We start from the raw sequence: 13373 nt of genomic DNA on the forward strand, positions 1-13373 counted from the left end.
ACCGTAGGAATTAATGTTTGCAAAAAAATATTTTGGACCTTATTTAGTTTTTAAAAAAGTGTCTAACAGAAAAAAAGGTATCTATAAGCAAACATGGTATCACTTTTTGTCACTTTAAATTTCCTAGGTTGCTGTTATCTCGAATAATTGTGACGTGTTTCAGAGACACAAAGAGCTTTTGTTTTACAATGGCGCATCACTCCGTAACACGTCAGAAGTATTCAAGATAGCGGCGCCCTTCGAAAACAGCAATGAGCAATTCTGAAATTCATTTATTTTAGAATCAAACGCTTTCTTTGAAAATTTCAAACAAATTTGATGCTATAATTTTTTTTGATGGGCCAATGCGCCAACTGGTGGAGAGGGGGTGAAAGATAGTTTTTAGACATTGTCTCCTGTTGTTGTTGTCGTTGGAGTGGAGGGTCCCCTTCACTAAAACGAGTTCTTCTAAGGGACGAACCATTAGAATGGCAAATTACCTCAAAAAAAAAAAAAATCCTGTAAGTGGTTGTTTCTAATTGTGGAAAGCTTGCACCCCAGAAGAAATATCCATCAGAAAAGTTAGCCTTTTAAAAAAGATTACTTGCTGATAATTTTTACCCCCCCCCCCCCCCCCCACCCCCCTCCGGTTATTTCTTATGGTCTGTCCCTAACCCTGTTTGAATTTACACCACGCAAAGCGCATGCTTTGCACGATGCATTAATTTCGTGATTAGAATGCTACTGCACCGACTTCACGCGTGACATCTAAGAAAATTCCTTCGAGCCTGATTGCAACGACGAATATGCTAATTAGAAAACGCACGTCCTACGGCATTTCCGAAAGCGCCATTATGGGGAAATGGAGAGCTTTTCCAGGTAACCGTGTTAATGTTATACTTTTCGCTGCTTTTGGTTATTTTGCCCAGTATTTTACAGTGGTGCCTCAGTATCTGCATGTTATTGTTTATTTTAACTTTGGCCTACCTTTTACCCTAGTCATCAAAATTAGAAGACAAAATAGCACCGCTTTTACGAGAAACGGCGAATGCCTGTTTGTGATAAAAGCATGAAAATTCTGTTCTTCCTTTCCTGTCTCCTGAGGCGTTCCTCGGTATCTTAGTATCACAGGCATTATGTGAACCAAAATCAAAGAAGTTCATTTTCTTTGGCAATTTTATTCTTACGTGTGTCGACAGGAGTAAACGCGATGCTAAATCTCTGTAAATAGGTGGTTTGGAACCAAGCAACCAATCTCTAGAGACACTTGTACAGGTAACAATGCTGCAATTTTACAATTGCTGGTGGACGAACAAAAGTAGCCGATGAGAGATCTTTTGTTTTCGTCCTCTAATAGGGAACTTAAGCAACGACGACGGCAACGAGAACGTCATCTCGCAATATAAATTCGCGCTATTGTAACCACTTCGTGACTATTTTATCTTTTTCAATATGACAAGGGTGTAGTAGTTCCTCAAAAATGACGTTCTTCATAAACCTTTCACGTTTGTTGTTGTTTTGCAGACGATGAACAAAAGTAAAAAAGGCAAGTGTAGAGCGTTTAAAGCCCACTAAATATGCCAACTTGTCAGGTTCTCGTTGCCGTCGCCGTTGTCGTTGTTAAGTTTCCTGACACGGCGGCCATGGCGTAATAATAAAAACCACCTAGAAGCTTTAAACTACCTCGCTTGGTAGTTTTAGTTTAAGCAAGTTTAAAACCAATTAAGTTTGGTGCGCGCGCGTAATTAAATATGGATTATCGAAGTTTACCATCCACTTATGTCAGGGAGTGCAATGCAATGCAGCTGTTTCTGTTTCATTGAACACCGGAAGTTAGGGGACACGTTGTGACGTTCATTGCCTCTATTCCCAAACGCGAGTTAAGACCTGTTTACAATGAAGGAAGGTTACCTTAGTGCCAGGGTTAGCGTAGCAGGAGGGTTACCTTAGCACTGACATATTTCTTCTTTTTTTGAGCAATGTGTTTACAAGATCGATAGAGTTGCCCTGATGCTAGGGTTACCCTAGCACCAGGGTAATCTCACCTGCCTTGTAAACGCTCTGCTAGGGATAACTCGGCTACCCGATACAACTTTTCGCTGGTTTCTAGCCGGGTGCGGTTACCAAGGTCATTTAGAGTTGTCCCAGGTGATAGGGTAACCCAACCTATCAAATTTTGCTTGTAAACCCGGACTATCTTTGACCCTTCTACTAGGGTAACCCCAGCAGTAGGGTTACCCTCCCTCCTTGTAAACGGGGCCTTACGCTGAAGTACGTCAGTGCGTTTCCTGACATACATGAAGTTGGCAATAGGAAGCGTAAAAGGTCATTTTCAATAAAGAAGATCTAAGAGAGGGAAATCTTAAAAAGAGAGAACTGACAGTTGAAAACTCCAAATCAGGAGCTCCTGGTGGTTTACAACAGGCTAACACCATTGGCAAACGGATGCGAGGCAATATAATGCGTCTTGAGTGCATTTTTTTGATAAAACGCTTTGGTGTAAAACTGACATTGGAACGGTTTCTTAGGCGCATGAGTTCGCTTATGAGTATTCAGAGTCGACGCCAGAGTAAAACCTTTGCCACAAATCTGACATTTGAAGGGTCGCTTGCCAGTGTGGCGATAAATGTGAGCTTGCAAGCTGCCTTTCTGATTGAATCCCTTGCCGCAGTATTCACAATGGTACAAACGCATGTCTGAATGGGTCCTCAAGTGTAATTTAAGGTGTATCAACTGCCTGAAGCTGCGTCCACACTTGTCGCATTTATGAGGCCTTTCTCCCGTGTGCGTGTATCGGTGAATCCTCATCACACTTTTGTCGCGAAATCCTTTCCCACAGAAGTCGCAAATGAACGGCTTGTAATTGGTGTGCGTGCGCATGTGGGTGTGCAAGTTAGATGCACTGTTAAACGCCTTGTTGCACTGCAGGCACACGTATGGTTTCACAGTAGTGTGCGTCAGGCGATGTCGGGTGAGGTTACCCGGCTGTCGAAAGGCTCGACCGCACTGCTCGCAGATGAACGGCTTATCTCCGGTATGAATCCGTTTGTGAGTAATCAAAGTATTGGAGCGGCTGAAAGATTTTCCACACACATCACAATTGTAACGGTATTTCTTGTTCGATGATGGTCTCCTTCTATTAACAGCTTTATTTTGTGAGGCCGTCCCAGCACTAACTCTCTCACCGTCTGTTGAAGTATTAGAAGCATCCTCTGAGCTTAAAGCTGAGTTCCCAGTTGTTTCTTTAAGTTTTGGAATAGGGCAAACTATGGTTTCTTCATGAGGTAACAATTCTTCCAAGTCTTCTTCACATTCTTTTTCCAACGTTTCATCTGGAAATGAAACAGAGACTGTGGCTTTAGATCCTTTTGGACATTAATCTTCCAAGATGGCTTTTGCCAACTATTTGTAAATCTCCTTCCCTCGTACTTTTCATTACTTCCTTTTACATTCGTCGTAACACTTTCAAACAAAAGGTGGAACTCTATCTTTTCAAAATCAGTAAAATAATCCGCATTTGAACTCTTTTCCGGCCAGTCGTTCTGACCGGTGATTGGTGCAGAAAAAAGCTCAAAGGGAAGGCACTGATTGGTTGCAAGGGATCCCCCATTTGACAGGCCGACGCAGAGTTCTTCAGGGCTTGGAAGCCGCGGCAATATTGCGGAGCTAGGCTCCAGACCTCTCTCTACCATGTGCGACAAGTTTGTCCCGATAAACTTGCCTCCCTCTGTTAAAAATGGAAAAAAATAACTTCTATAGCTTTGTATAAGTGTAAGATAACGTCAACTTTGTTTGAAATACATAGAGAAAAAACTAAGGGCAAATTCTTTTGGGAATGGATGGAATATTCGGTTTCCCAGTTTTTCATTTTCTTATATTCCTGTTTTCACAAAGAAAACGGACTAGAAGTTTGATTGCTCTGCTATAAATAAGGAGTAAACAGAACAGAGTAAACAGAATTCGCTTTATTGGATTATTTTGGCGCGAAAATCTTGCGATGTTCACCAGGAGCTTTACGAGGGTTTCGTTTCCATTCCACTTTCAGGAGAGTGTTCTTTGGAAAAGATTTATGCAATATATTCTAGTGTTCTAAACCAGGATAGCCGCATCATAATGAACTTTATTTTAAGTGCCTAGTCTTCTAGCGCCGGGGCACCGTAATTGGAGATACTGCAGTTAAGTGAAATTAAATTAAATTAACGCAAATCAATCTAACCATGGTTTTTGAGGAGTGGGGAAAACCGGAGTACCCGGAGAAAAATATCTTGAAGCAGAGTAGAGAACCAACAAACTCAACCCACATATGACCACGGGTCTCGGAATCGAACTCGGGCCGCTTGCCTTGCGCTCCCGGTAAGAATGTATCCTAAGGACTAACGAAAAAAAGGGCTTTCGTGAACGTTAAGCTGGTAAAATCCGTGATTTTAATCGCAACCGTAGTTTTGCTGTGCAATTTTAGGACTTTGACGTTGAGTATTAGTTGGTCATTTGAGTTGTGATACGATTTTGAACATATTTAGTAGGAATTTGCGCGCTACAAATTCTACACCTGAACTATTTCAAGGTCCGGTGTCCCTTTTTTGTTCCGGTTTCCTCTGGTTATTCATGGTGCAGATAAAAGCGTGAGTTCGTCTATAAATATCAGACTATGAAACTTTCGGTGTACACCTAGAATTATGGAGGTCAGTGTTGAACTGCGGATCTGAGGGGACGCCGGGGACAATCCAGTGAGTCATATACATGGAGCAATGCCAATAAAGGCCATCTCTTATTGGACGAGAATGTGGCACGAGATTCTTGATTTAAGTCAATCACAACGATACCTACGAACATTTCTCGAAAAAATCACGAAAGCTCACTTGCAACCTTTTTTGCGCAATGACAGATGACAATGGTGTACTGTACGTACAACTGAGTTCTGGTGGGCAAACAAAAGCCCAAAAAAAAAGTCGGCTAGTTTCCCTTTGCCAACGTACGTTGCAGCGATATGGCTTAACGTGAAAGCTACCCGCTACTTTCGAATCTCCATTAATAGAATAAACCTTAGAAAAGAAAAAAAAATCACCATTTTCGCTCGAAAAAGTAAATTGTTAATTGCGGGTGGGCGGAAGAAATAATTTTCTGTCGTTTGATCGACACCAATAGCTAGCACAATAGTCCCTTTTTCAGTAAGAAATACTTATTTATTTTAAGAACGATGTACTGCTACATCTATAAAATGTAATATTCAACGCTCGTGTCCTAAGTTTTTATTTTCAAAGGTAGTAACTTCTCATATAGATGTCTCAATGTTTTTCCTCTCGGCTGCTTTAAAAACAACAATTTTAAATGACCTTTCACAAGCGTAAACTATAGGAAGTAACTTATTTTGTCTTTTGATTTACTAATGAAATGAGCAAAGTACTAGATATGTTACTCCCCTAAGGTTTTTTTGGGGGCGAAATTCGCCGCCCACAAAGCAAAATCCCTTCGTGGTCAACACACTTTCTCACAATCTTAATTTATATAATAGGTATTTACCTTTCAAACTGTGTGGTCGAGATTGCAAATCCTTGTTCATTTGTTCTTTTCGTTTGATTTCAGCCTTAAATATATTTCGCGGCCTTTTCTTTACGAGAAATGACCTTGGCATCTTGTATCAGGTCGCTGTCTATTTTCCCCAACTGAAAGGGAAAACATATATTTTATACAGTCATTGATTAACATCCAAAATCCTTACTTCGCTTATTTAAGTCTTACCTCATATTGTACCTTAGTAAACTGTTTATGAAGAAAAAAGTTACTCAAAGGAGAATTATTTTTAGCGGAAGTACTGTACGTTTGTTTGGTCCTTCTGAAGATGGTAATCGGCTTGCATGTCTCACGGTCAAAAAAAAAATGCCTTGTTCTTACCTTAAATTGAAGACCTCTGTTAGAGTTGTCGTCTTGCGTCTCTCGCGACTACCAGAAGTGTTTAAAGAATTGTGGAAGCTATTGGCCTGTTTAACGCCAGCTCTATTTGCTCACCCCAGCTGATTCGATGTGACTTCCCGTGAAAAAGATTTGATTGGTTGGTGCAAGTTAAACACATTGCTTTCAATGGTAGAAAATAAAAGGCACCTCTTTTCTTTACAGAAGAAACTCGTTAATTCATGTAACTTATTACAAAGTTATCCTTAATTAACAATTTTCTTTCATTATGACGATCGGCCGAGACAATTCAAAATTATTGCTTTTCCCTTTGAAGAACATTTTTCTCTTATATGATACGGTTGCTTGGCGATGAAGTTGTTAAAACTTAGACCCAATATTACAATTAAACTCCCTTTTTCTAAGAATATTTTGCACTTCATCTTCCTATTGCGCTTATTTGCTTCACTGTTCAGCAAAAATAATCGGAAAACTGAGAACCGTCGCCTTTTAAATTTCCTCTCAGAGTTTTTATTTGAATTTAGCTCAGCGCTGAGAAAATATTAACGTTTCCGATATATTTTTAGCCGAGTCGCTCAAGACATTTGGAGCAGGAGAAATTGCAGTTCATCTTGTTTTGTATCGTTTTTTAAATAAAAACAATTAAAGATATTTTTTGAAAAGATTATCTGTGGTGAAAGTTAACAGATTTTTAACCTGGGACTAGGAAACATTGCATGTTTAACTTTGTTTGCCCTTCTCAGAAATCAAAAACTAATATATATATCGCAAATGTTTGATTTTTAAGAAATCAAAATTGCATTTAGAAACCGGCATAAAGAGACGCTCTTTAAAACAAAGCAAGAAACTCCTTACTGTAATTAAGTTGAAGTTAAAACCATGATGCTTTCGTAAGCCATAACACGACAAAGGAAAATGATTTAAGCTGTAATTGGAAAAACAAAGAAATGTACGAGTAAACTACAAAGAATAGCAAACCGCACCATATGATATTTCGTTTACAAATGAGAAAGAATGCCTCGTGTTACCACACCACAGGAAAGCTGATACGTTGATTAACTGTCGCGTTACTTGTAAAATGACATGTTAGAAAAGGCGATCATGTATAACGTGATGGCAAAGAAGTCTCTTCCTACGGTTTCGTGAATATTAAACCGCGATGATAGAAAAAAATCTATGTTTGTTCAGCTTTGAGTGAGTGAGTTCGTGACTTGATACTGTCGATTCATACTTTAACCGACAGAAGAGAAGTTCTATCTATCCTTACTAGCCTAGAAAACAAGGGATAATGTTCAACGAGAGACGCTCTTCGAGTTATTTTAATAATGACAACAACAAAAAACTCGAAAATATGCTATTTCCGCTTTGAAACTACCAAAGTCAAATTATCGTTAAAGGTCTTAAAGGGAAAAGAAAGCAACACATACAATAGCACCTTTGGAGAGATAAAATCCGCTCGTCTATGTGGGAAATAATTCTCCCTTCCCAAACGTTTCCTTTTACGTACTCAAGTTTAATAAGATATTCCGAATACCGTAGAGGCTGTTGCATTGTCTGCCGCTTTTCGAGGATTTACGCCTTATATGATATCTCTCAGATAGAATGCGCGCTGTGATTGGCTAAATTAGTGAGCAGTATTCTTCAGTACTGTTCTCTGTACGGCCAGCTACATTCGAAATTTCGATAGAACATTCTCTGGCAAGTTCTTCATGTCGTTTGTGTTACATAAACTTGTAAAACTATTTGAGTCTTGCAAGCAACTATACAAACTCAGATTTACATTGGTAATTAACTCCCTTGGGATTGTAATAATTTAGTATATAACGGAGTGTTTTGTGCCACACCCTGTCACGCAAGTTGAGGCCGTGAACGCGGGTGGTCATGTTTTGTCCTCCCACCCTCCCTCCCTCTAGTAAGTCGGGTGGTATCATGTACTGTCCTTTCCCCGCACCTTATTTACATCTCATTAATAACAATACCTAGGGAGGTAGGCCAAGGAGATTTCGTTACGCGGATCTGAGGCAGCAGGCCTTAATCACGTGTCGACCATGTTGAGTCCCAAGGGATTGAAAACTTTTGTTTTTGCGCATGCACTGAAACTTGTTCCCAAACATTTCAACTCGAGGCTCGGGGTACGAAATCTATTGTCCATACATGGCCAATATATATGGCCGCCGCGCGAATAAGGCACGGTGAACTTACCGCTCAACGAGTTTCGTTTCCCACTCGGCTGATTACCACAGAGATAATAAACATCTTACTAACCTCGTTTTCTAGGTCCGTACTGTAAAATTAAGGATCCTCGTTTTTTCCCTCACCGCGAGGGCAAATAGCATCTTCAGTACAATAGGCTAGAATCATTCGCGGGTTTATACATACATTCTACCACTAAACTGGACGTAGCCAAAATTCGTACTTAACGAAGTTGACAGTTTCATATTAGGGAATTAAAGCAAGGACAACGGTAAGGTCTACAAATAGATCACTCCAAAATATAACTTATTCCGTCTTCTTCAACTTCAGTGTGCAATACGGGCGAACTACTCTGTAAATGGATGGATACGAACGCTCTTGAAGTAAAAATTAAAAAGAAATGGTTCATTAGATGTGGTTACACTAGCTCTTTTACCCATGGGTAAATAGCGTTTGCCCACGGGCAATGACGTTTTTGTCGGTAACCGTTTTCCCTAGACCGGAACTGCCCTAGGGTTATTTCCATGAATACATCAAAAAGAGCAAAAGAGTTCCTGAACTGAAAAGCACGGTTTTTCTGCTCCGCGAGGTGGCTTGGCCAAACGTAAAGCAGTGCGTAGCTAATACACGAAGATCCCTAATTATATTCATGATGCCCTATTATTTTACCCCGAGGGGAGTCTTTTACTGTGTAACCCAAGGTATCATGAAACCTGAGCCAAAGCCAAGCTATTTATCCTCCTGAAAGCCCCAAGGTGTTTATAATCACAACTAATGATATCATTGTTTTGTGACGTCGTCGCTGCCTTGGCCGTCTTCGTTTCTTAAATCCTCCCCGCCCCCATAAAGACCACACTCGGTTAATAAGAACGTTCGTAAGAACAAATGTCGCATTAAACGCTAAGTGATGATACAATAACGTAATACAATGACGTGTTTCGTGGTTAAATGCTCACGTTGTCGTTAAAGCCTAAAATTTGGTGACTTAACGTTGTCGTTTTGTGGAGTACCGAAAAAAAAAATGCAGGGAAATTTGTGCAGCCAGTGTCGTGACTGACTTTTTTTTATGCTTTAGTTTGCATTTCGCACCTATTTGGGGTCACGTGAAAGTCGTCCTCGTGCGTTTGTTTTAATCGCCATGTTGTTGAAATGTTGAGATTAAAGAGAGGCAATTTCAGCCTTCGAAGTTTTGTTGATTAGGCGTTTTACGCGACATTTTTCCGCTCTCTACTTTTGGGGTGATAGCAGAGCTTTACTTGGGCATATTCGTGGACCGTCAAAACGTCATCCCGCTTTCATTGCCAACAGACTTTCTGAAATCCTAGACACTTCAGAACCAAATCAATGGCGCCACTGCCCTGGCAAACGTAACCCAGCAGATGATGGCAGTCGTGGCCTGAGAGCGGATGCAATCACTTTGAAAGCTGCTGGTTAAATGGGCCAGCATTCCTTTTACTGCCAGAAGACAAATTAAATGGCCAGAGGATGTTCCGCAGACAAAACCTACCCTTGATCTAGTTGCTGATGCACCAACAGAAGTTGTTCAGCTAGTTGAAGTCGCTTCGAGATTACGCCCTCAGTTGCTTGACTTTTCAAGATACTCTTCGTTCATTAAAGTTTGCCGAATCACCGCTTATGTCCGAAGATTCATTCAGAATTGCAGAGGCAAACCAAAGGGCCAAGCGAAAACCTATCCACTGGAAGTTCGAGAGATTGAGGAAGCAAAGCTGAGGTAGATCAAGTCTGCCCAAAGAGAACCGTTTTCACCTAAAATCGCCAATACCAATTGGAGCAAAAAGTCGCTTGATAACCTAAACCCCTTTTAATTTTTTGGATGAAAATCAAATTCTCCGAGTTGCCAGGATAATTTCTGATGCAGCCATTACGTACGATGTCAAACATTTAGTTATTGTCCCTCAAGACCATCACCTAAGCCGTCTTCTTATGATTTTGGATTGCCATAAGAAGCTTAACGATGAGGGTACAAGGCATGTTCAAAACGAACTGAGGTTGATGTACTGGATCCCTCATTTCAGATCCACTGTGAGGAGAGTCCTCCACAATTGTTCAATGTGCAAGCGAAGACAAATCAAGCCGCAACCCCTTTAAAGGGCAATCCTTCCAAAAGACCGTTTGCAAGTGGCTCCACCATTCACAAAAGTTTGGGTAGACTATTTTGGACCTATAATGGTCAAGCATTCACACAAGCAGGAGAAGCGTTATGGGTGTGTTTTCACCTGTTTGGTAACAAGAGCGGTCAGTACACCTTGAGGTGGCAAGGTCATTAGAGACTGACTCATTCATTAACGCTCTTAGAAGATTTGTGGCTAGGCGAGGCCTACGGTCGGACATATATTCCGATAACGGTACCAATTTTGTAGGTGCTGACCACGAGATCAAGCAAAGTTTGCAGGAATGGAACCAGTCACAAATTACGGACTTCCTGTCTCAGAAGCAGATTCAGTGGCACTTTTACCCCCCAGGTTCGCCAGGTTCGTTTTGGTGGTATATGGGAGCGATTATTTCAATCTTGCAAGAAAGCTTCCAAAATTGTACGAGTATGTTTTCTTTTTATTCTTGCTTCGTGGCGTTGTCGTTTCCGTAGCCATCGTCTTTGCTTAAACTCCCTACTTCTGGACAGAAGTAAAGATATAATCACAGAGAAGATCGGAGAATTCGGGAACAACACCATCATAAGAACAGATCCCAAGACTTGCGGGTGCCCTGATTGGGCGATAAAAAGGGAAAAGAACAAATGACGGTGAAAATAAGGAAGCCAAATAAGAAACAACAAACTGGAAAAGCAAAGAACTAGAAAATCTTGAAGAAGGGGGCATTCTACACGTGTTTCAGGAAGAAAATATCTCTGATATTTGCTTAACACAGAGTATCCACAGCGCTGGTTAAAAATAGGTACGCACTGCGTACGTGGTCGGACATGGAACAATTGCACTAAAGCCGCTGTTAGACGTTGAAACTTTTAGCTGAAACTCGTGTGCAACGGCGCTGCGAAACAAGTTTCAGCAGGCGTTGCACCGTGTAACATTACGGTCGAAACTCGTTCGGGAATGTTGAAACTGGAGGGAGTGGGCAGCTGTACACAGGCTACATCCAAACGCCCCATGCGGCGAGAAGTGGTTGTTCGGCGGCGACCAAAGCAATTATCAGGGCTTTTAAACATGGGAAGGATGGGTAAATTTGGGTCAACGTAGAAATATTTTCTTCCATTCACAAATTAGTCCTTCACAGCTACATACATCCTCTGATTATATTTGGTCATGGTACAAAAGGAAAACTAGCGCGTCCAGGACGCAATGACACACACTGGATACATCACTGCAGCGTTGAGCTTTTATCTCGCAAAGCTCTTTTCTTATAAATATACTTTTTAACAAATATCTCTCAACCCCACCCCCCTACACAGTAAATTGTCACCATTCGGCGTCCACCCGTGATCGCCACATCCATCCTTGTCTTCGCTTACATTAGCATGTCCTCCCAAAAACGCAACCATCACTAGACGCGATTTTAGTATAGCCAAACGGGAAAAAATGACAAGCTCATGATCAATAAGGGAGGCATGGCGAAGATATTTCCTGGAAGCATTGTTAAAGGTGTACACTAGAGAAGAAGATAAGTGACAAGTTCAAACTGAAGGAGGGATCGAGGAAGCTCGCAAAGTGGATCGAGTACACCATTAGGGCTGTGGGATCCTATCACCTATTCCCCATATGGACTCCAGGGATCAATACCCGTTGTTAGGTCCTGTATTTCAGATGCCGGGTCCAAATGCCTTTCTTATTTCTGGCTGGATTTGTCAACAGAGATCCTAGTCGATGTTCTGGCCGCGCGAAAATGGTGCGAGACCAGATTTTCCCTCCTCTCCCCTTCTTCTTTGGTCTCGCCCCTATTCCCCCGCGGAAAACTCTCACGGCTACGGGGCGAATTGAACTCTTTTTGAATAGCAAACTGGATGATTCTTCCCATTTGGGATTCAATTGTTTTGATCAGATTTTTTAAGTGCAATGCTTAGGAACTAGCTTTATAGCTACTCAAATTTAGTTGCCTTGAAACTTGCCTTCGCAGCCGCTCTCGGCGAATCACGAAACGTCAGAACAAGGAGCATTGCGTGACCTTAGCCCGAGAGGTTCAAAAATACTTGTGCTTTTTTCCCCTCTCTCTGCACTTCACGCGAAACGTTGTTGTTTGAATTCTTAAAACTTAGAAATGAATCTTTCCAATCTTATTATCTCAGGTCGAACTTCAAGTTCTAGTAGGCTTGTTTTTTGCATTTTTAGGGAGAGACTTACCGGTCGACACTCGAAGTTGGTTAGAAAGGGCAAAGAGGAGTTAGTTTCTTCTGCGCAATATGTTTTTCTTCAAGCTTGACACGACAAGCCTATCTAGCTTGCTTTCGAATTTGAACGAGCGAAAATGAACGAAATGAAATTGCAAAGATCCATTCGGGTCCCATTTGGCTCGACGGAAACGAATTTCAGAGCTAGTAAGATACTTTCTTAGCGCTTATTACTTTAACAAATAAATCGGGGAAGAGACGAGCAAATTTACAGATTAGTTAAAAAGTTATAAATGCAGTCATGATACACAACTTCAACATGCTTTCGATTTTGACTTACTAAACTGAACGCAATCTCAAAGTCAAAGTGATTTTAAACAGTCCTTTTCCGATTAAACCTTTCCTTTTAAATAAGAAGAAGTCAGTTCTTCTTTACAAGACAGGTGGTGCTTTTTGCAAAGTGCTATTAACATTTTGAAGTGGAATATCGACAATAATTTTATGCCTCGTTTCTCAGTTCGCAGTTTGACTTCTTGTGTTTGATCAAGCGCCGATTTCTAGAAGGTTGATTATCTTTACTTATTATTTTTTCATAATAACTATGGATTACATTTCTGTAAAAAAAAAAGTATATGCACGATTTTTTTAACCTGTTAAATTATGGCGGAGCAGGTGTTTTCACCTGCAGTGCAGTGTTCTCAAAAATAGATACATTTATCTATGCTGGGTTTTGCTTTTTTTTTTAAGTAAAAAATACACAAAACCTGTTTGAGAAGCAACTGTAAAATCCTGTGTGCCATTTTAAAATGTTTGATAGCGTCAATTTGTAGCTGGAACGATTCTTCCGTATGCTTCATGTTTTCGGTGGCGGTTTATCTCAATCAGTTGCTTTCTGACCTTGTTCAGAGTAATCAATGGATTTCCAAATCCCCACAAGAAACCGTAACAAATGATCTTAAGGATCTGATATTTATAAATTAAGATTTTCATTGCA

At 40.7% G+C, this 13373-nt stretch overlaps 1 protein-coding gene across 1 annotated transcript; it reads right to left on the minus strand.

Annotated features, from left to right (window-relative positions):
* Positions 1-1641: 1641 nt before the first annotated feature.
* LOC138031324 (zinc finger protein OZF-like) lies at positions 1642-3671 on the minus strand. The gene is made up of 2 exons (XM_068879033.1): positions 3419-3671; positions 1642-3311 (listed from the first exon to the last, which is right to left on the minus strand). The coding sequence occupies exons 1-2, from the start codon at positions 3669-3671 to the stop codon at positions 2395-2397; spliced, it is 1170 nt and encodes a 389-aa protein (XP_068735134.1). The 3' UTR covers positions 1642-2394.
* Positions 3672-13373: the final 9702 nt, after the last annotated feature.

This window comes from Montipora capricornis, chromosome 14 (genome assembly GCF_036669925.1).
Source record: "Montipora capricornis isolate CH-2021 chromosome 14, ASM3666992v2, whole genome shotgun sequence".
Classification (NCBI taxonomy): domain Eukaryota; kingdom Metazoa; phylum Cnidaria; class Anthozoa; order Scleractinia; family Acroporidae; genus Montipora; species Montipora capricornis.

What these genes read in the sequence shown, in the direction of transcription:
- LOC138031324 (XM_068879033.1), bottom strand. Translation starts at nt 3,671, where the DNA reads ATGGTAGAGAGAGGTCTGGAGCCTAGCTCCGCAATATTGCCGCGGCTT. An exon ending in TACGACGAATGTAAAAGGAA is followed by an intron (nt 3,312 to 3,418) that starts GTAATGAAAAGT and finishes TTTCATTTCCAG; the next exon opens with ATGAAACGTTGGAAAAAGAA.